Source organism: Nycticebus coucang, chromosome 17 (assembly GCF_027406575.1).
Source record: "Nycticebus coucang isolate mNycCou1 chromosome 17, mNycCou1.pri, whole genome shotgun sequence".
NCBI lineage: Eukaryota > Metazoa > Chordata > Mammalia > Primates > Lorisidae > Nycticebus > Nycticebus coucang.
In genome coordinates, this window is record NC_069796.1 from 30,661,277 (window position 1) to 30,683,263 (window position 21,987).

The 21,987-nt window shown below is 41.4% G+C and overlaps 1 protein-coding gene across 1 annotated transcript; it reads right to left on the minus strand.

Annotated features, from left to right (window-relative positions):
- Positions 1-6,302: 6,302 nt before the first annotated feature.
- Positions 6,303-21,987, minus strand: IL5 (interleukin 5). The gene is made up of 6 exons (XM_053566195.1): positions 21,844-21,987; positions 21,606-21,638; positions 19,644-19,772; positions 19,452-19,545; positions 6,471-6,660; positions 6,303-6,384 (listed from the first exon to the last, which is right to left on the minus strand). Exons 1-6 carry the CDS (start codon positions 21,985-21,987, stop codon positions 6,303-6,305), a joined length of 672 nt encoding a protein of 223 aa, XP_053422170.1.

Genomic DNA, 21,987 nt, shown 5'->3' on the forward strand with positions numbered 1-21,987 from the left:
CAGCCTCTTGGTTGGGTAGCTGGTTCTGTAGGCCCCAGCCACCATGCTCAGCTAATTTTTTGTTTGTTTGTTTTCTGAGATGGGGTCTTGAACTTCTGACCACATGCAATTCTCCTGTCTCAGTTTCCCAAAGTGCTGGGATTAAAGATATGAGCCACTGTGCCTGGCCTTTTTTATTTTTATTTATTATCATTATTATTATTATTAACAAGAGTGCTATGGCATCACAGCTCACAGCAACCTCAAACTCCTGACTCAAGCAATCCTCTTGCTTCAGCCTCCTGAAAAGCTGGAACTACAGGCACCTTCCACATCACCCAGCTAGTTTTTCTATTTTTAGTAGAGACAAGGGTCTTGCTCTTGCTCAGGCTGGTCTTGAACTCCTAAGCTCAAGGGATCCACCTGCCTTAGTCTCCCAGAGTGCTAGGATTACAGTCATGAGCCACTGCCCCGGTTCTTGCCTGGCCTTTAAAAAAAAAAAATTAATGGGCGGCGCCTGTGGCTCAGTTGGTAAGGCGCTGGCCCCATATACCGAGGGTGGTGGGTTCAAGCCCGGCCCGGGCTGAACCGAAAAATAGCTAGGCGTTGTGGTGGGCGCCTGTCCCAGCTACTCGGGAGGCTGAGGCAAGAGAATCACTTAAGCCCAGGAGTTGGAGGTTGCTGTGAGCTGTGTGATGCCATGGCACTCTACCGAGGGCCATAAAGTGAGACTCTGTCTCTACCAAAAAAAAAAAAAAAAAATTAATATTTTGTTGGTCTGTCTCTGTCCCCCCCGGATTTCTCACCCTTGGCACTACTGACATTTTGGATGGGCTAGTTCTTTGTTGTGGGCTCTGTTGTGTGTATTGTAGGATGTTTAGAAGCATCCCTGGCCTCTGCCCACTAGATGTTCTCCTCCCTTCTCTCTAGTTATAATAATCAAAAATTGCCAATGGCCCCTGGGGAAAAATCTGTTGAGAACTACTGTTATATCCCCATTGTCAATACCACATTGACTTAATTATTAAAGCTTGGTATCAAGAAGGAAAAATTTGCCTGGGCGATGACTCACACCTGTAATTCCAGCACTCTGTAAGGTCAAGATGGCAGGCTTGCTTCAGCTCAGGAGTTATTGACCAGCCAATCAAGAGTGAGACCCCATGTTTACTAAAAGTAGGACAAATTAGCAGGGCGTTGTGGCAGGCACCTGTAGTCTCAGCTACTTGGGAGTCTGAGGCAAGAGGATCGCTCAAACCCAGGAGTTTGAAGTTGCTGTGAGATATGGCACCATGGCACTCTACCCAGGGCAACAGAGTGAGACTCTGTCTCAAAAAAATAATAAAATAAAATAAAAGGGGGGGGCAAGTTCTCTCACTTTGATAATCTCCTTCTTTCAGATTGTATTGGCGCTTCTTGGACCTTCATTCTTCCATGTACATTTGAGAATCTGCTTAGTATTTACCATGAAAAAATTGTTGGGATTTTGATAATAGTTGCTAAATTTATAGATCAGTTCCAGGCAGGCATGATGGCTCACACCTGTAACCCCAGCACTTTGGGAGGCCAAGGTGAGTGGATTGCTTGAGCTCAGGAGTTCCAGACCAGCCTGAGCAAAAGTGAGACCAAGACCCCATCTCTAAAAAATAGCCAGGTGTTATGGTGGGCTCTTGTAGTCCCACCTGCACTGGAGGCTGAGGCAAGAGGATGGCTTTAGCCCAAAAGCTTAAGGTTGTTGTGAGCACTAATGCCACAGCACTCTACCCAGGGCAACAAAAGGAGGCTCTGTCTCAAAAAAAATTTTTTTTATAGATCAGTTCCAAATTACAGTATTGAGTCTTTTATTTGTGGACATAGTAGACCTCTACATTTTTCCTTCCTAACATCTTTCATTAAAATTTTAATTTTTTTTCATATTTTGTTAGACTTATTCTTTGACACCATGTATTCTTATAAGTGTAATACTTACACTTGTAATGATGACTTCTTTAAAATTATGTGTTTTATTTGTTGGCGACATATAACAATGTAATTGCTTTTATGTATTGATCCAGTAACTTGCCAAACTCTCTTATTCTTTATAATCATTTGACTGGCTCTACATGTTTTTTGAGTTTTGTTTTTGTCCTATTATGTCATCTGCAAATATATACATATATCAATTTTGTTTCTTCCTTTATAATCCTCCTATTTATTAGTTCTATTTATAATCTTATTGCTGAAGCTGGGATCTTTGGTCAGTTTTTGATCAACATGAAGCTAGCAGTATCCAGGGCTACCACTAGTTCATGTAAAGTTTCTGTGTAAAAAAAGCAGCTCCTCCCTCGAGACATTCTATTTCTATCTTGTGTGAAATTGTCACGCATATTCAAATCTCTAACACCTGTGATGTAAATGGTATCTTCTGAGGTTATGTAGTACACGCAGAGCAGCCCTGTAGGAATTCCTGCATTATTCCTGCTTTGAATAGGATGTTTTGAATGTATTACCATTGAATACTGTACTTGCTACAAGTTTATCAGGTTAAAGAAGTTCCCTTCTATTTTGGCTTTGTTAAAAGTGGTTATCAGAAATGGATATTAAATTTTGGAAATTTTTTTTTTTTTTTTGAGATAGTCTCACTCTGTGCCATAGATTTGAGTGCCATGGTGTCATAGCTCACAGCAACCTTAGACTGTTGGGTTCAAGCAAGCCTCTTGCCTTAGCCTCCCAAGTAGCTGGGACTACAGGTGCCCACCACAATGCCCAACTATTTTTAAAGACAGGGTCTTTAAAGGTTATAGGTGTGGGCTCAGGCTGGTCTCGAACTCTTGAGCTCTTAAGATATACCTGCCTTGGCCTCCCAAAGTGTTATTAAAGGCATGAGCCACTGCACCTGGCCTGGATGGCAATGTCTTTTGTGTGTTGATATGTGATTTTTCTCCCTAAAGAAAAAAGACTAATGTGGTAAACTCCATTAATAGATTTTCTGATGCTAAAGCTTCAATTCTGGGAATAAACCTGATTTAGTTGTTACACAACATATATATATAATTTTTTTTTCTTTTTGTAGGTTTTGGTCAGGGGTGGGTTTGAACCTGTTACCTCTGACATATGAGGCCGGCGCCCTACCCCTTTGAGCCACAGGTACCACCCAATATATTTTTATACAAACTGAATTTGGATTAATAACATTTGGCTTACAATGTTGACATCAAAATTTTCTTTTCTTAATATTGTCCTTCTCTGATGTTAGTATGATATATGTTAGCGTCACACATTGAGCTGGGAAATATTCCATATAATTTATTTTCTGTAAGACTTAACATATGTTTGGAATTATAAGCAGCTTGAAAGTTTAGAAGGACTCACCTGTAAAACTTTGGACTTTGTGTATTCTTTGAGGAAGAGTGAAAATGACAGGTCCAAAGTCTATCTTTCTTTCTTTTTTTTTTTTGAGACAGTCTTACTATGTCACCTGGGATACAGTGCTGTGGCATCACAGCTCACAGCAACCTCCAACTCCTGGGCTTAAGCGATTCTCTTGCCTCAGCCTCCCGAGTAGCTGGGACTACAGGCACCCGCCACAACGCCTGGCTATTTTTTAGTTGCCATTGTCATTGTTTAGCAGGCTCGGGCCGGGCTTGAACACACCAGCCTCAGTGTATGTGGCCGGTGCCCTACTCACTGACTGATGGGCGCCGAGCCAGGGCCAGTGTCTTTATTGGTTATATGTTCACTCACATTTCTTGTGTCTCAGGATATCAGCTGTGCACACTTACACTTGGGTTGGACGAATATTTGTGTGTCTTCTCAGGTTGCCTCTGCTGCCTCCTTTCTGTCTCTTGGTCAGCACCCCACTTAGACCAAGTCACCCCTCTACTTCCAGGTATAGATGAAATGCCATGTTGTGTAAAATGGGCTCTGGCTTCTTTTGTGGCTGCCAGGGACTGACTTGTGCACTTGAAGAGCAGAGAAGTAAGCTCCTGTGATGTGAACCATGGGGTATGGGAGAGAAAAGCAGTCTGGCCTCTAGATGTCCCCCTCCTTTATCCCGGCACTGTTTCCAAGTCCGCTTTGTCCTTTCAGCACTTCTGGAGGCATTCCTTCAGCCCAGCAAACATACTCTCAGTGTCCCTTTGTGCATCAGTGTAAAGTGGTGGCCACAGATGTTGGTAGTAGACTCTCTGTGTCCCTTTGTGCATCAGTGTAAAGTGGTGGCCAGGGCAGTAGTGTATCAGCCACACTGTTTCAGTCTTTCCTTTTTACCCTCAATCTCACAACATCGGTTTATAATTCTAAAATGAAGTGTCGACATTTGAATCACTGCCTCGGGCCTGGCTTTCTGAGGAGTCCTGGGCTATGACAATGGTACCAGATGTAGTTTCAGATAACAAACCCTTGGGCTGGAAAGAGGAAGTCTTTAAAATTATAGGAACCAGGCCTGCCTGGTGCCTCATGCCTGTAATCCCAGTAGTCTGGGAGGCTGAGGTAGGTGAATTGCCTGAGCTCAGGAGTTCAAGAACAGCCTGAGCAAGAGTGAGACCCTGTCTCTAAAAAAAAATAGCTGGGTATTGTGGCAGGCAACTACAGTCCCAGCTACCTGGGAGGCTCAGGCAAGAGGATCACTTGAGCCCCAAGGGTTTGAGGTTGCTGTGAACTATGATGTCACGACGCTCTACCAAGCATGACAAAGTGAACTCTGTCTCAAAAAAAAAAAAAATAGAATAAATAAAATAATAGGAACCTATTGTTGAGAATAAGTAGGTTGTCAATAATCTCTGGCATGCAGTGGCTTTGCAATTTATTCCCCTTCACAGAACTTTTCTTAAGTTTTCACTCTGGCTAGGGAAGAACAGGTGGAGATAAGGCAATGGAAGATAAAGTAGCAGGGATATATGGGAACCGTGTTGACCGTAAGGATGGCAGAGAACAGTGACTCTTCTCACAGTACTGGAGACCTTACCAAAAGAAAAGGACAGGCTCAGAGCAATTTAATCCCAACTGAAGGTATGCTCTGAAGACTAGAAGGCCTCTATGGCAGCTTTAAAGGTGACTCTTATCTCTGGCAGCCACAGAACACACTGAACTGAAAATCAGGCTTGGGGTCTCCTTACGGGCAGCTTTTTGTAGAGCTCTGATGGAGAATAGTGCACCTTTGCTGTTCTTCAATGTCAAAACCAGGGCCCTTACGGGGAAATGGTGGGATGGAACCATGAGACTTGAGATAAGAGCATTTGAGTGGACAAACCCTAAGACTGTTGAACCCCCAAATTCCCTGGAACCCTCCTTAACTGGCAGAAGCAGCCCTTTACTCCTTGCCAGAGTAAACTATCTTCCCCTTGCTTGGATACAGAGTAACTATGTCATTTGAAGCACTTCACAAGGTGATGTATTTTCTTCCCTGCACCCTACCTCAACACCCTCCTTGCCTCCAGTCAATAATCAGAGTTAGACCTAGGAACATCCTATCTTAATTAGGGACAAATTAGGAGACGGAAACTATACCAGTCACTTTAATAGAGGGAATTGAATATAAAGATTGTTAATCAGGTACTGGAACACTAGACAAGCAAAAAGGGAGTGATGATGTACTCAGGGAGTAGCACCTATGGGAAGCAGCTCCCACCCCGATGGCTGGGAAGCAAAGGAAAGAGGTTGGAATTATTTAAGCAAACTTTGGAAGAGGGGCTTTGTGGACTTGACCCTCAGACATCTGTGGAAGGAAAATTGCTCTGTAGGCAGTGAGCTTCCTGAGCTCAGAAAGGAGGCCCTGTGGAAATGGGATCCAGAACTCCAGGGGGTGCTGGTGACTGGTGCTGGGGTCTCAGAGGGGAATGAGGTATGCTAAGGTTGGGTCTGTGAATGATGGAAAAACTGCCAACTGCAATTAACTGTAGCTACTACAATGAACTGCTGCTTCCAGGGATAGTGTTAGGATTAGACATAGGAGTAAGACAGAAATAGAAAACAAAAGCAAGGCATAGGAAGCAAACAGGAAATTCTTTTTCGGCCTCCAGCCTCTCAGTCTAGCAATCCCTATTGACAGGTCCTAACAGAGATTCAGCTGGCAAAGGAGAAATTGGTTTTCAGAATCCCACCTCAGCAGGATATAAGATAGCAGTGAATTTGAAGCTGAAAGACAACAGCTTCACAGAGACGTATAGTCTTGGTGGGGAGGAATAAGGTGTGCAGGAGGTCACTCATATGTACTGTCCAAATCCAGAACAGAGTGGGTCCCAAGGCTGTTCATCCAGAAGAGTACAGAGCTAAATAGGACGGAATTCATTGCTATCGGCCTACTGTCTAGGACTCAGGATTGAACGTTCTTGCAACAACACCCAAAGCTAGTCCTCACGGTTTGCTGCAAGGGCTCCTTGAGGCCTGATCCTGACGATGGTGCACAGAATGTGAAGTGGAGATGCAGAACTTCAATAGAGTAGAAGAAAGCAGATAGCTCAGGGAAATAGGAATACTGAATTGGATCCCTCGTGTCTGGTCTGAGAACCCACTACCTGACCATGTTCCTGGACAGTACAGAGTACATGCCTTTTGTGATATTAACGCAGCAGTGGATGCTGTAGTGAGGAGAAGCAGGCAGCATTGCAAAGATTGGTGGGGAATGTCCTCTGTAAACTGGGCTGAAGGTGAGCGATGCTGCCAGTGACACTGACTCATCAACCTTAGTGGGCACGATAGGATTCCCTAGAATGGCACAGGCTAGGTTAAGGGCACTTAACCGTTAGAGGCAAGGTGGGTATAGTTACCACAATGAGCAGCAAGGCCGTGGTGGTCATCAGAGTGCCTGGACCTTTGACCCTCAGGGGTGTATAATGGCTGTTAATAGATGAACATGTTCTTAGAGGCAGAGAGGACGATGATCAATCACTATGTACATGTAATGAGATAAAATCAAGAAAAGTAGAGGAATCTGCCACCACAATGGATAATTGGGCTCTTCACCCAGTTCCCAAATCTGAAGCATTTAAACCCAATGCCTGTTGATTAGATGGACGGATTCCAACATTCCACTGCACATCCATACATGCCATAAACTTTCTTTAATCCTTTACCAGAGAGACCTAGAGCCATTTGTCAAAATAACTATACACTAGTATAGGAATTACCCAGACTTTTCAAAGATTGGTAGATACAAGGTCTGAGCTAACACTGATACCTGGAAAACCCAAACTTGCCATGATTCTCTGGTTAGAATGGGGCTTACATAGAACCAGTGATAAATGGAGACTCTGAAGCATGAGTCTTTTTTATACTCTCTATTTTTCTAGTTCTTTACTGTATAAATGGAGTAAACATTCTTAGCACATGGAGGACCCTTCATATTGGTTCTCTGACCTATGAAGTAAGGGTGAGTGGAAGGCCGTGAAACTATCCCCACCCTGAGCAAAATAATAAATGAAAGAGAATCTTGCATTGCTGTATGAATTAAAAGGTTGTTGCCACTATTGAAAAACTTGACATTGAGTGAACCTATTAGAGATCCATTCAATTTTCCTTTCTAGCCCCTGCCAAAACCAGGACAGTAACAATTCAGGCTACTGCAGACTAGCCCTCTTGCTAAGAACAACTAGGAAAGCTCATCGAATAGTTTTAAAAATATGTTTGAAAGAGTCAGAGCACTAACAGCAATGAAAATGTAAGAGACCAAGATCCTAAAGAAAAGGAAATCTTCAAAGTGAGTCTGACATTTGCCATAGCCTTTTATCTCGAGGCATTCACTGAATAATAAGCAGTGGCCTAGAGATCTAGAAACTGAACAACAGAGAAGCTGAGAGAAAGATGGTGGCTATGGGACAGAGGGCATAGATTTATAGGCAGTCGGATGAGGCTGTAGGTACAAAAATTGGAGTGCAGGGCCCACCAAGTAAGAAGGGTTCCTGTAAATACTTCCAGGCTTTTACTTGGGACATGCAAAGAATTATAAGAACCCGAGCTAACTTAAAGTAGATCAACCTTTTAAAACCAAAACCCAGCCCTCAATCAGCTGTATCTCGGACTAAATTAACACTATCTGTCCCTGCTCTAACTGCTTACTAATAGTAAAACATTTGGGGAGATGATAACATCATCCTGTATAAAACATTGATTATATAATTTCTGCTTGCATTTCAGACCTTCCTTCTGAGTTAAATTTTCTCCTTCCAAAAGTAAAATCTATCAAAGCCTTCCAGTGAGAGTTCGGAGAGAGAGAGAGAGGGGCAATAAGCTCTCTTGGTTTTTATTTGTTTTAAATGCTCCTTTTTTGAGACAGAGTCTCACTTTGTCGCTCTTGATAGGGTGCCGTGGTGTCATAGCTCACGACAACCTCAAACTCTTGGGCTTAAGGGATTCTCTTGCCTCAGCCTCCCAAGTAGGTGGGAGGACAGGCACCCCCTACAATGCCCAGCTATTTTTTTTGGTTGTTGTTTTTGTAGTTGTCATTGTTGTTTCGTAGGCCCGGGCTGGGTTGGAACCTGCCAGCCCTGCTGTATATAGCTGATGCCCTAACCACTTAGCTATGGATGTCAAGCCTTACAATGCTTTTAGATGATTAAAAAATGGGCAGAAGACTTGAACAGACACTTCAGCAAAGAAAATATGACAAGCAAGCATATGCAAAGCTGCTCACCATCATATGTCATTAAGGACTTGCAAATTAAATCAGATGACATAACACTACACACCTATTGGAATGGCCAGAATCCAAAACACTGATGATACCAAATGCTAAAGGGACTATAGAACATCTCATTCATTGCTGGTGTGGATGCAAAATGATAACAGATAGTCATGTTGGAAAATAGTTTGTCTGTTTCTTTCTTTTTTTCTTTTAATTTATTGCTGGGGATTCATTGAGGGTACAAGAAACCAGATTACACTGATTGCATTTGTTAGGTAAGGACCCTCTTGCAATCGTGTCTTGCCCCTAAAAGGTGTGGCACACACCAAGACCCCACCTGCTCTCTCCTTCCCTCTCTCTGCTCTTCCTTTCCCCACCCATCCTGTCATTAATTGTCCTCATATCAAAATTGAGTACATAGGATTCATGCTTCTCCATTCTTGTGATGCTTTACTAAGAATAATGTGTTCCACTTCCATCCAGGTTAATACAAAGGCTGTAAAGTCTCCATTTTTTTTTTTATTGTTAAATCATAGCTGTGTACATTAGTGCAATCACCTGTACCCATTCTAAGATGCACCATAGATGTGGCCCCACCCATTACCCTCCCTCCACCAAAACCTCCCCCCTCAAGTCTCCATTTTTTTAAATGGCTGAATAGTATTCCATGGTATATATACCACAGCCTGTTAATCCATTCTTGGGTTAGTGGGCATTTAGGCTGTTTCCACATTTTGGTGATTGTAAATTGAGCTGCAATAAACAGTCTAGTGCAAGTGTCCTTATGATAAGAGGATTGTTTTCCTTCTGGGTAGATGTCCAGTAATGGGATTGCAGGATCAAATAGGAGGTCTAGCCTGAGTTCTTTGAAGATTCTCCATACTTCCTTCCAAAAAGGTTGTACTAGTTTGCAGTCCCACCAGCAGTGTAAAAGTGTTCCCTTCTCTCCACATCCACGCCAGCATCTGCAGTTTTGAGATTTTGTGATGTGGGCCATTCTTGCTGGGGTTAGATGGTATCTCAGGGTGGTTTTGATTCGCATTTCTCTAATAATTAGGGATGATGAGCATTTTTTCATATGTTTGTTAGCCATTCACCTTCTTTAGAGAAAGTTCTATTCATGTCTCTTGCCCATTGATATATGGGATTGTTGGCTTTTTTCATGTGGATTAATTTGAGTTCTCTATAGATCCTAATTATCAAGCTATCGTCTGATTCAAAATATGCAAATATCCTTTCCCATTGTGTAGGTTGTCTATTTGCCTTGGTTGTTGTCTCCTTAGCTGTACAGAAGCTTTTCAGTTTCATTAAGTCCCATTTGTTTATTTTTGTTGTTGCAATTGCCATGGCAGTCTTCTTCATGAAGTCTTTCCCCAGGCCAATATCTTCCAGTGTTTTTCCTATGCTTTCTTTGAGGATTTTTATTGTTTCATGACTTAAATTTAAGTCCTTTATCTATCTTGAATCAATTTTTGTGAGTGGGGAAAGGTGTGGGTCCAGTTTCAGTCTTTTACATGTGGATATCCAGTTCTCCCAGCACCATTTGTTGAATAGGGAGTCTTTTCCCCTAGGTATGTTCTTGTTTGGTGTATTGAAGATTAGGTGGTTGTAAGATGTCAGTTTCATTTCCTGTTTTCTATTCGATTCCAAATGTCTATGTCTCTATTTTTGTGCCAGTACCATGCTGTCTTGACCACTATGGCTTGCTGGTACAGCCTAAAATCTGTTATGGTGATGCTTTGTTTTTTATTACTAAGAACAGTTTGTCTATTTCCTACAAAACTAAAACAACTCTTACCATATTGACCCAAGAATGGTGTTCCTTGGTGTTTATGAAAATGAGTTGAAAACTTATGTCTCTACAAAACCTCTACATAGGTGTTTATAGCAGCTCTATTTATAATTGCCAAAACTTGGAAGCAGCCAAGTTGCCTTCAATCAGTAAATGAATAAATTGTTATATACCCAACCAATGGAATATTATTCAGTACTAAAAAGAAATTAGCTAGTAAGCCATGAAAAGTCTTGGAGGAACCTTAAATGTGTATTACTAATGGAATAAGCCAATATGAAAAGGATACATACTTTATGATTCTAGCCATATAACATTCTGGAAAAGACAAAACTATAGAGATAGTAAAAAAGATCATTGGTTGCGGATCTTGTGTCGGTCTTCTTTAGAGAAGTTTCTCTTCAAGTCCCTTGCCCACCCTGAGATGGGGTCACGTGTTCTTTTCTTGTTAATACGTTTGAGTTCTCTGTGGATTCTGGTTATTAGACCTTTATCGGAGGTGTAACCTGCAAATATTTTCTCCCATTCTGAGGGCTGTCTGCTTGCTTTACTCACTATGTTCTTGGCTGTGCTCATCATTCTTAATCATCAGAGAAATGCAAATCAAAACTACTCTGAGATACCACCTAACCCCAGTAAGACTAGCCCACATAACAAAATCCCAAAACCAGAAATGTTGGCGTGGATGTAGAGGAAAGGGCACACTTCTACACTGCTGGTGGGAATGCCCACTAATACGTTCCTTCTGGAAGGATGTTTGGAGAATACTTAGAGACCTAAAAATAGACCTGCTATTCGATCCTGTAATTCCTTTACTAGGTTTATCCCCAGAAGACCAAAAGTCACAATATAACCAAGACATCTGTACCAGAATGTTTATTGCAGCCCAATTCATAATTGCTAAGTCATGGAAGAAGCCCAAGTGCCCATCGACCCACGAATGGACTAGCAAATTGTGGTACATGTATACCATGGAATACTATGCAGCCTTAAAGAAAGATGGAGACTTTACCTCTTTCATGTTTACATGGATGGAGCTGGAACATATTCTTCTTAGCAAAGTATCTCAGGAATGGAAGAAAAAGTATCCAATGTACTCAGCCCTACTATGAAGCTAAATTATAGCTTTCACACGAAGACTATTACCCAACTATAGCACAAGACTATGGGGAAAGGGCCAAGGAAGGGGAAGGGAGGGGGAAGGTTTTGGTGGAGGGAGGGTAATCGGTGGGGCCACATCTGTGGTGCATCAGGCGATTGCACTAATGTACGCAGCTATGATTTAACAATAAAAAAAAAAGAAAAAAAAAGATCATTGGTTGCTAAGGATTGAGGGTTGGAATGGAGGGATGAGTGAAGTCAAGAGGACTTTTAGGGCAGTGAAACTATTCTGTATGGTACTATAATGGAGGATACATATTATACATTTTTCAAAACCTATAGATTGCAAAAACAACAGTGAATCCTGATGTAAAGTAAGGACTTCAGGTGATAAGGAAGTGTCAATATACATTTATCAATTGTATCACATGTACCACTCTGCTGGGGATGTTTATTATGGAGAGTCTCGGAGGGTGGGGGAGTCAGGAGGAATATGGGAATTCTACTTTCTGCTCACTTGTGCTGCTAACCTAAAACTGGTCTAAAAAATAGAACTTACTATAGAATAGAATAGAAAAATTCTATTCTAGAATAGAAAAAAAAATAGAATTTTTGTTTTTTTTTGAGACAGAGTTTTTTGTTGCCTGGGCTAGAATGCAGTGGCATCATCACAGCTCACAGCAACCTCAAACTCCCAGACTCAAGTGATCCTCCAGCCTCGGCCTCCTGAGGAGCTGGGACTACAGGTTTATGCCACCATACCTGACTTTTCTATCTTTTATAGAGACATGGTCACACTATGTTGCCCCCACTGATCTCTAATTGTTGGACTCAAGCAATCCTCCTGCCTCAGCCTCCCAACATGCTAGGATTATAAATGTGACCCACTGAACCCAGCCTAAACTTTATTTTAAAAAATGTTTTTAGTTCATCCTTATTTGTAAAGGCAATCTTTACTTGGTCACAGAATGAATGCTGAGTTAGCATTTTTTCTCTGCATTTTAAAAATAGCATTTTGCTGTCTCTTAGTGATTTTTTGTTTTGTTTTTGCTATTGAGAAATCAGCTCTCAGTCTAATTATCTTTCCTTTCTAGACAATCTGTTTTTTCTCTTTGGCTACTCTTAAGATTTTTTTTTTTTTTTTGCTTTGGCATTTTAGGTTCTTATTATGACATATCTAGGTGTGGGTTTCTTTTTATTTATACTACTATTTATCCTTTTCTCTGTTTCCTTTACTCTCTCTTTCTAGAAATCCAACTAGATACACATTAGATGTCTTTTATCCGCCATATCTCCTGTGGCTTCTTCCTGTATGTACTGGGATCCAAAAAACATTTTTGAAGAGAATAATGGCACACTCAGCTCTAAGAAGTTTGTCAGCAGAGCAAGACTGGATTAAACTTGGGGAAATTTGCTCTTGGAAGGCTCTTCAGGAAGTTTTGTGGTGATGCAATGGTGGTGAGGGACAAAATCTTCCCCATGAGAAACTGGCCAGAAGGGACTGAGCCATCTCCTCCCACCCCGGTGGCTGTACCTCTGGTCCATGGTTGCAAGGGGCCAGTCTCTTTGGCTTGTTCTGTCTAGAAGCAAAACTTGCACTGTACTAAGAGGAAGGAAGGGAGTGGGGCCATTTCCAGGCTCTGTACTGATTTCTCTGGTCAGAGGTAGCTAGTCACGTGGAAATTTTTGGCTTCTGCACTTGACTTTGTGTGGTGCTTAAAGGAAGGTAACAAGCACCTTCCCAGCTTGCCTCAGTGTCTATGGTATATCACTTAGTTGCTGGCATGGGATGGCTGAGATTTGGGGGATGACATAAGAGTGGTCTAATTTACTGGGGACCTGTTATCAGTATGCTGGCTACAGTATGCATTTTCACATTGATTATGTTGGCTCTCATTGGCTTGTTTCAGAAAGAGGCAGGGTTTGTTCTCAAGGAAATCAAGTTTTCTTGCTTCTTTGTAATAACCACAACACTGGCTACATAGTAAACAGAGGAGTAGTGACTGTGGGTGAATTCGATGAATACCTTATCTTTGCAGAACTATTTTTATGAATTTGAATTAACCTCTTCTTCTTACTCACTGAGTTGTGAGCAGAGTGAAAACCAAGGAAATACATTTATACCTCCTCTAACCCACAGCACCATGCAAGAAAAATAAGCAGCAAAGGTAGAATTCTAAAAACGCCATCCCCATCTTCCTCTTGCAGGCACTTAAGGATACCACTAACTGTACTGAGGTCCACAAAGAGCTGGCTTGGATGTGCTGGTCAATCATCTATTTCACTGAATTCCACCACAGGAATAAGACTTTCTCAGAAATTATAGGAGGTTTAGAATGGCACATACCATTTCCTCTTTTCTGGCTGGAACCACGGAGGGTGTTGAAGAGAAGAAAAAGAAGGTTCCTGCTGTGCCAAAATCCTTAAGAAAAAGCAAAAGAATTTCACAGAGCTGAAGATCAAACGTCTAAGAAAGAAGTGTGCCCAAAAGATGCTTCAAAAGGCAAGGAGCAAGCTTATCTATGAAAAAGCTAAGCATTATCATAAAGAATACAGGCAGATGTACGGGACTGAGATTCGGATGGCTAGGATGGCAAGAAAGGCTGGCAACTTCTATGTACCTTCAGGATGCACATTGGCATTTGTCATCAGGATCAGAGGTATCAATGGTGTGAGTCCAAAGGTCCAAAAGGTGTTACAGCTTCTTTGCCTTCACCAGATCTTCAATAGAACTTTTGTTAATCTCATCAAGGCTTCCATTAACGTGCTGAGGATTGTAGAACTGTATATTGCACGGGGGTACCCAAATCTGAAGTCAGCAAATGAGCTAATCTACAAGTTTGGTTATGGCAAAATCAATAAGAAACGAATTGCATTGACTGATAACAGTCTGTGTGATCTCTTGGTAAATACGGCATCATCTGCCTGGACGATCTGATTCATGAGATCTGTACTGTTGGAAACGCTTCAAAGAAGCAAATAACTTCTTGTGGCCCTTCAAGTTATCGTCTCCACAGGTGGAATGAAAAATACAACCCACTTTGTAAAAGGTGGAGATGCTGGTAACAGGGAAGACCAAATCAATAGGCTTATTAGAAGAATGAACTAAGGTATCTGCCCTGATTGTTTTTGTAATCTGGTCAGTTAATAAACAGTGACTGCTTTCAAATTGGAAAAAAAAAAAAAAAAAAGGCACATACCAAGATTTGAATCCCAGCTGTATTGTGTATTATCTCTGTGACAGTGGACAATAATTTAAACTCTCTGAGCCTTTGATTCCATATCATAAAAAAAGGAATAATACTGCTTTCATTGGCTTATAATGAGATGGAGATACTGGTATTACATGTCTAAGAAGTATCTACCCCATGGTAGATGGTAAGTAAATAGTAGTTTGTTCCTTTCTTTGGCAAAGTGCTAAAACATTGTATTTGTTGAGAGTTTTTTGTGTTAGGTATCAGTGCTACTCTGCAATATTTCTAATTCTTCTTTCTTTCTGGACATATAGGAGAACTGTGGCAATATGACTTGCTCTATCCAATATGGTATGAGTGGAAGTACGTAAGAACTGACATGGGATTCTCCATGACTCTTATTCTCTGCCAAGGAAATATAGAAGTAATTGTTTAGATGGAGGCATCACAACATGGAAGCATTCCAGAACACTGAGCCAATTACATGCGGGACAGCTGCTCTGAATGGTTACCCAGACCCACAGTACACTCTGTGTAACCAAAAACAAACTTAAGTTGTATTCCATCACTGGGACTCTGGGATGATTTGTTACTGCAGCATAACCTGAACTATTCTGACTGATAACATCTGCAGAGATGTAGAAGATGGATCTGTAAATGCTTCAATACAAAAACAAGAGCTCTGTTAGAGGAGCGCAGGACACTGAGAAGAGAGCAGGTAATTCAGCTTGGCCAGGCAGGGAGAGATTCAAAGAGGAAGTAGTATTTGAGCTGGACTGTGAGAACCAAGAGAGAGGGCAGCCAGATGAGGAAGCACATACCTGTAGGTCTAGCTGCTCAGGAGGCTGAGGCAAGAGGATCCCTTGTCCAGGAATTAGGGTCTAGCCTATCAAATATCTCTAAATATCAATCAATCAATCAATCAATCAATAAGAGAGGGATGAATGAAAATATCTAAAGAGCAATTACAAGGTCACTGGGTGGCAAAGGGCAGATGTACTGAGACAGAGGGTACATTATGGGCGAAGACACAGAGGTATGAAAATTCACAGGGTACTTTAGGAAGAACAAGAGCTAGCATTCCCCGTGGAACATCTTCTCAATTGATATTTTTCATATAGAATATTTTTTTGTAGAATGTGTCTCTCAATGTAATGCTTTCTCACCAATATTTATTTATTTATTTATTTTTGTGCTAGCAATTATTTTTTATTTATTTTATTTATTTTACTTTTTATTCCCACCAATATTTATATTAGAAATATTTTATATTAATGTCCTCCAAACATAACAGTTTTTTTAGCCAAGTGATGAGGGGAGTCAATGGAAAAAATCTTTAGACTTATTCCAAATATAACTGATAGCAAATCAGAGTTGACAATCAGAAAGGCTGTGAATGTCAGCTAAGGGTCCATGCAGCAGATTGCAAGAACAAAGCAACAACCATATTAACTGTTGAGTGATCAGGAAGTGCTATTTTAAACTTTTCACATCCTTATTTTACCACAATTAAATAAGTAAATACAATGAAAAAATTTGTTTTCATCTTAATGTGTTTGTTGCTTATATCTAGGCATTTTACAGTGTTTTATGTTTTAAGAAATTTGAGTTGAGATGTAATGCACAACTCAACATTATTTGAGTTGAGATGTAATGCATTTCCCATTTAAAATAACAGAAATGTGGCTCCTGGTTAATGCTTTCTTGCCAATAATGCCAAGTGGGCGATGCCCACCAATATTATTCCCACCAATATTTATATTAGAAAATATAAAATTTCAAAATTAAAAATATATACTTTAAAATATATATATTAAAAATTTAAAAAATATAAAAATTTAGAAAATATGAAATACAGACATTTCTCTATTTCCGTGTGTTGGAGGGGCAGAGGTAGACCTCATATGACCTGTGAAGGAGCCTGGCAGATGGTAGTGAGTCAGAGGTTTTGATGCACAACAGTGACATGTGGATGTGGATGTGTTTTATCACCAGCCCTGACCTGACAGGCGTGGGGAGAACCTGAAGTAGGGAGCTGGGGGTGGCTGAGCCTAGGTGAGAGGTGATGGCTGAGCTACAGCAATGGAGATGGAGAGAGGTAATCAGAGAGACATCTCAGCATCTGTTTTTTTTTTTTTTTTTTTTTTTTTTTGTAGAGACCGAGTCTCACTTTATGGCCCTCGGTAGAGTGCCGTGGCCTCACACAGCTCACAGCAACCTCCAACTCCTGGGCTTAAGCGATTCTCTTGCCTCAGCCTCCCGAGTAGCTGGGACTACAGGCGCCCACCACAACGCCCGGCTATTTTTTGGTTGCAGTTTGGCCGGGGCCGGGTTTGAACCCGTCACCCTCAGTATATGGGGCCGGCGCCTTACCGACTGAGCCACAGGCGCCGCCCGACATCTCAGCATCTGAGTGGTGGGTGCAAGGAAGGACGCAGAGGGTAAAAGTCAGGGGGTGTCCAGAAAGGTGATGGGGAGGTAGTCACAGCCTATTAGCTAAAGTAAGGAACCCCAAAATGGGGAAAGGACAAGGAAGGGGGCAATAGCAGGCCTTGTGGCATGAGGAGGGCTGACAGAGAATGACTCTGGTTTCTCTGGGAAGGTTCCTCTGTGTTTCTCCAAAAATAAGCCTAATAGTCCACACTGGCTCTTCCTACTTGGTCACAACAGTAACATCACCCAGACAAAGTGAAAATAGACTTTCTATTGGTGGCATAAGCTTTTAAGAGCAAAGCGAGACTCATGAAAATATTTTTTTATTACCTGGAGCCTGCCAGGTCCCCCTCTCCTGATCCCTTAGGTTCTAGTCAGGCCTGTGGGAGAGTCCATCAATGTGACTTGGCAGGAACCCACTCCCTCTGGTCAGAGTCATCAAGGAAGTAGAGACAGTTGGAGAATCATGGTTTCTGCCTTAAATGGTCTTGGTACATCTAAGAAGCTCCTTTTCGGTTATTGACAAACAGCTCTGATTGCTTTTAGCTTCTGTGGGACCTGGCAGATGAGTGAGGGTTCATTAGAGGGGCTGTAGATGCCATGTCATGGTCTTAAATCCACATTAACTATATTGGATCCTGATAAAGAAGTGGGAGAATGAGCTTTTTGAAGAAAGAATGTAAATCTACCAGGGTAGAGACTTGTATCTGTTTTATTCACTGATGAATCCTAGTCCCTAAAATAGTCCTGGGACATACTAGAGCTCAGTAAATAATTGAATTGAATTAAGTTGAAAGTCAGTTTGTCTGCAACTTGAGTTTCCTGTTTCCTGTTCAGTTTCTAGAGCAGTCAGGAAGGCGCTGACTGCTCCTCCATCTTCCTCCCTCCCTGGCTTGGAGCTGCTCCTGGGGCTTAGTATGTGCACCAGTTGGGCACTCCACCTGTGCCATGGTGGAGTCCTGACCATGCCTGGGAATGTGCTGAAAGGAAAATACACCTGTTTCCACAGAAGGACTTGCACCTTCCCACTCCCGGACACTTCCCAGTCCATGTCTGCTCTGGGCCCTCTCCCATGCTCAGAAACAGTAGGAGCAATTGCTTCACACAACAGTGGAGTCTAACAATTGCAGTAATCTGTATGATGCCCAGGCAATGGCATTGGTCTCTAAGGACCTCAGCCCACAGCTGTATCCCACACTCAGCACAGAACCTGTGACCAATAAGTATTTGTAGAATGAAAGAATTAATGGCATAGTTGAATACTGTTACTCGGTCTTTCCTTCAGATCTATCTCAGTTTTAAAAATATTTTCTGGATCCTTGAAAGTTTTCTCAAACAAAAGAATCTCCAGTTATGCTACTGATAGTCATAACCAGGCAGATTTAGAGTGTTGTTCTGCCTGGCATGTCAATCCCTTGTAATATAGGACAGCAGTCCCCTCTAGGACCTAGCCTTCCCAGTAGGATTGCCCTACCAGTGCTTATCTGCTCCTTTGTTGTTATATTGTAATGTCAGATGGGGTGAAAAAGAACTCCTCCTGGCCATAGAGCCCTGGCCTAGCCCCAGTCCAGTGCTAACCTTGACAGAGAAGCTTTCTGGATTCCTCCCTGAACTGGCAGTGGGATTGCTTTTTCAAATTCCAACTCATTTCAATTCTATGGCTAGTCCTGGAGAGCCCTTTCATTCATTCATTCATTTCCTACCATCTACCTGTAACATCCTAGGCTCTGGGTATATACTGTGAAGGGGAAACCAGGTTCAGCTACTCCATGTCCTTGCTCCCCACATACCCTTGAAGTCCTACCAGACCACTTGCCCCGTTGGTGTTCCTTGCAACCCTGAGAATTCTCTAGGGATAAGGGAAGGCTCAGCCGCATGAGCTCAGACCCCCCCTTCATACCTAGCATCTGCTCACCCAGACTGTGCTAACTACAAGTGGTAAGACAGAGGCCAGCACCAAATTGAACAAATCTATTGTTTGTTTTATTGAAACATAACACAACATGAATAAATATTAATTTACCACATTCTTAATCATTTCATAAATAATATTAAATTAACAGACACTTTACAGACTGTTAAGTTAAATAACAGTATATATCAATTTTGTCTGGAGCAGACTAGAGGAAAATACTTCAATGATTCTGTTATCTAAAATATATGTCAAATACTTTATGCTTTCTGCTTGTGTGAGGTGATAAAGCCTCAGTGTGCCTGAAATATTTGTTTTGCCTCTGAAGTTTAAGTATACTGAAAATCAAGGCCCCAGCCTTCGTTGGCCCACATTCTTGCTGCAATGAAACAGCCTTCTCCTCTTCCAAAATCCTTGGCTGTAATAAACTAGTTTAGTCCCAACTTTCCATTGTCCACTCAGTATTTATTATGCTAAGAAACTCCTGCAGGTAGTCTAGGAATTGCTTTACTTTCCGTCTTTCTTCTCCACACCTTTTCTGTGAAAAGAAATGACAATATTGTAGAAAACAGTCAGTTCCCGAAGAAGTAGGCAGAGCCAGACAAATACAGTTTCCACCGAATGTTCGTAACTTACTTTCTGGAGGTCAATGTACTTTTTAATTAAAGACAAGTTTCGGAATAGTTGTTCCACACCATCCTCATGTGCAGTTTGATTCCTCAGTGTGTCCAGTCCATGAAAGATTTCTTCAGTACAAAGTTGGTGCTGAATGAAGAAGATTTTTAGAATGCAGATAATCAAATCAAGGTAGAAAATTTGGTCTATTAGCTATTCCACAATGTATATATATTTCAAAATATCATGTGTGAGAAATATATACATTTTAGAATTTGTCAATTAAAAATAAACAAGTTAGAAAGAAATTTTATCTAAAAAGTTAGACTTTGTTTTGTGGTATTTACGTGAGTTCCTTTCTTCAAAAAGTTTTTTTTAATTTTTCCTTTTTTTGGAGACAGTTTTACTGTTGCCCCAGGCTAGAGTGCTGTGGCTCAGCCTCGTGCACAGCAACTCCAAAGTCATCCTTCTTCCTCAGCCTTCCAAGTAGCTGGGACTACAGGCGACCACCACTCCCAGCTAAGTTTTCTATTTTTAGCAGAGACAGGGTCTTATTCTTGTAGCAGGCTGATCTCAAACTCCTGAGCTCAAGGGATCCTCCCACCTCGGCCTCTCACAGTGTTAGGATTACAGGCATGAGCTACTTTGCTCAGCCTTCAAAAAGTTTCTTATCTGCTCCTTTTCCAGGTGGCAAACCACCTCATACTGAGATACAATTTTCAAATAGTAGATGAAATTTACAAAATTACTGGGAGTTTTATAAATGATATAAATTAACTAGTTACCCAGAAATAAAGGGTTTAGGAAGTACGATATAATTAGGTTATTCGTAAAACTCACATCAGTGTTTCCTTTCACAGTTCTGTATGGTAAATTTGTTCTATTTAGACTAATAAAATATTTCACATTTTAATATAACTGGGACATGTTCCAAATATATGCAATACCATTAGTCATATCATTGAAATACGTAGAAATTATTTATATAGGGCATTTGTTGTATATTTTATTTTGTTTCATTTTATTTATTATTTTTGACTCAGAGTCTCACTCTGACATCCTGGGTAGAGTGCCATCTAGTTCACAGCAACTTCAAACTATTGGACTTGAGTAATCCTCTTGCCTCAACCTCCTGAGTAGCTTGGACTACAGGCACCCGCGACAATGCCTAGCTAGTTTTTCTATTTTTAGTAGAGACATGGTCTTGCTCTTGTCCAGGTTGGTCTCAAACTCCTGAGCTCAGATGATCCCCCCACCTCGGTCTCCCAGAGTGCTAGGATTACAGGCATGAGCCATCATACTGGCCTGTTATATATTTAAATGTATACTAATCATGATTCTAAAAATATAACTGTAAGTTGCTAATACTTTCAGAAAGACATTAAAGAGAAGAAGGCCATAGATAGTCAAAAATCAACAGAGACTAGCAGGTACCTTTCACCCAGTGTGGAATTCTTCTGGAAAGATTCCTTGACACGAGGCTCTTTGGGACAGAGAACTGATTACATCACCAAAGGGCCTGATCCATTGGTTAATGGATTCTACTTGTTAAAAAGTCTTCTCTAACGGGCGGCGCCTGTGGCTCAGTCGGTAAGGCGCTGGCCCCATATACCGAGGGTGGCGGGTTCAAACCCGGCCCTGGCCAAACTGCAACCAAAAAATAGCCGGGCGTTGTGGCAGGCGCCTGTAGTCCCAGCTGCTCGGGAGGCTGAGGCAAGAGAATCGCTTAAGCCCAGGAGCTGGAGGTTGCTGTGAGCTGTGTGAGGCCACGGCACTCTACCGAGGGCCCTAAAGTGAGACTCTGTCTCTACAAAAAAAAAAAAAGTCTTCCCTAACATTTATAACCACAAACATTTACATCTACCCAAATGAGAAGAAAATACAGAAAATTAAAGAGTTTCCATAATAACTAAGGATTTATAGATTAAAATATGAAATTTACTTATACGCATAACCATTTTATTGAATCATAACGAAACTTACATTTTTATGGACAGGAACAGGAATCCTCAGGGTCTGAAAAGGAAAGGAAAACATTTTAAAAGTACTCTAGCATTCATAACTTTTAATATAATGTTTGCTAGTGGTATGGTTAACCACCTAGGTATTGCTAATACATTCAGAATTTTCTTATGCAAACAGTTCTTTAAACATAGTAAATGAACCACCACAATGATTTCCTATGCATTTTAAAGACTGTAGGAATCAAAAAGAAAATTACCTCATTGTGTATCAGCAGAGTTTGATGAGTGGAAAGCAGCGCCAAGGTCTCTTTCACCAGGGTACTCATCGAAATTTCTACAGGAACAGCACAAACGCAGGCAGCTCCAAGAGCCAGCAAACTCAAACGCAGAAGCATTCTCAT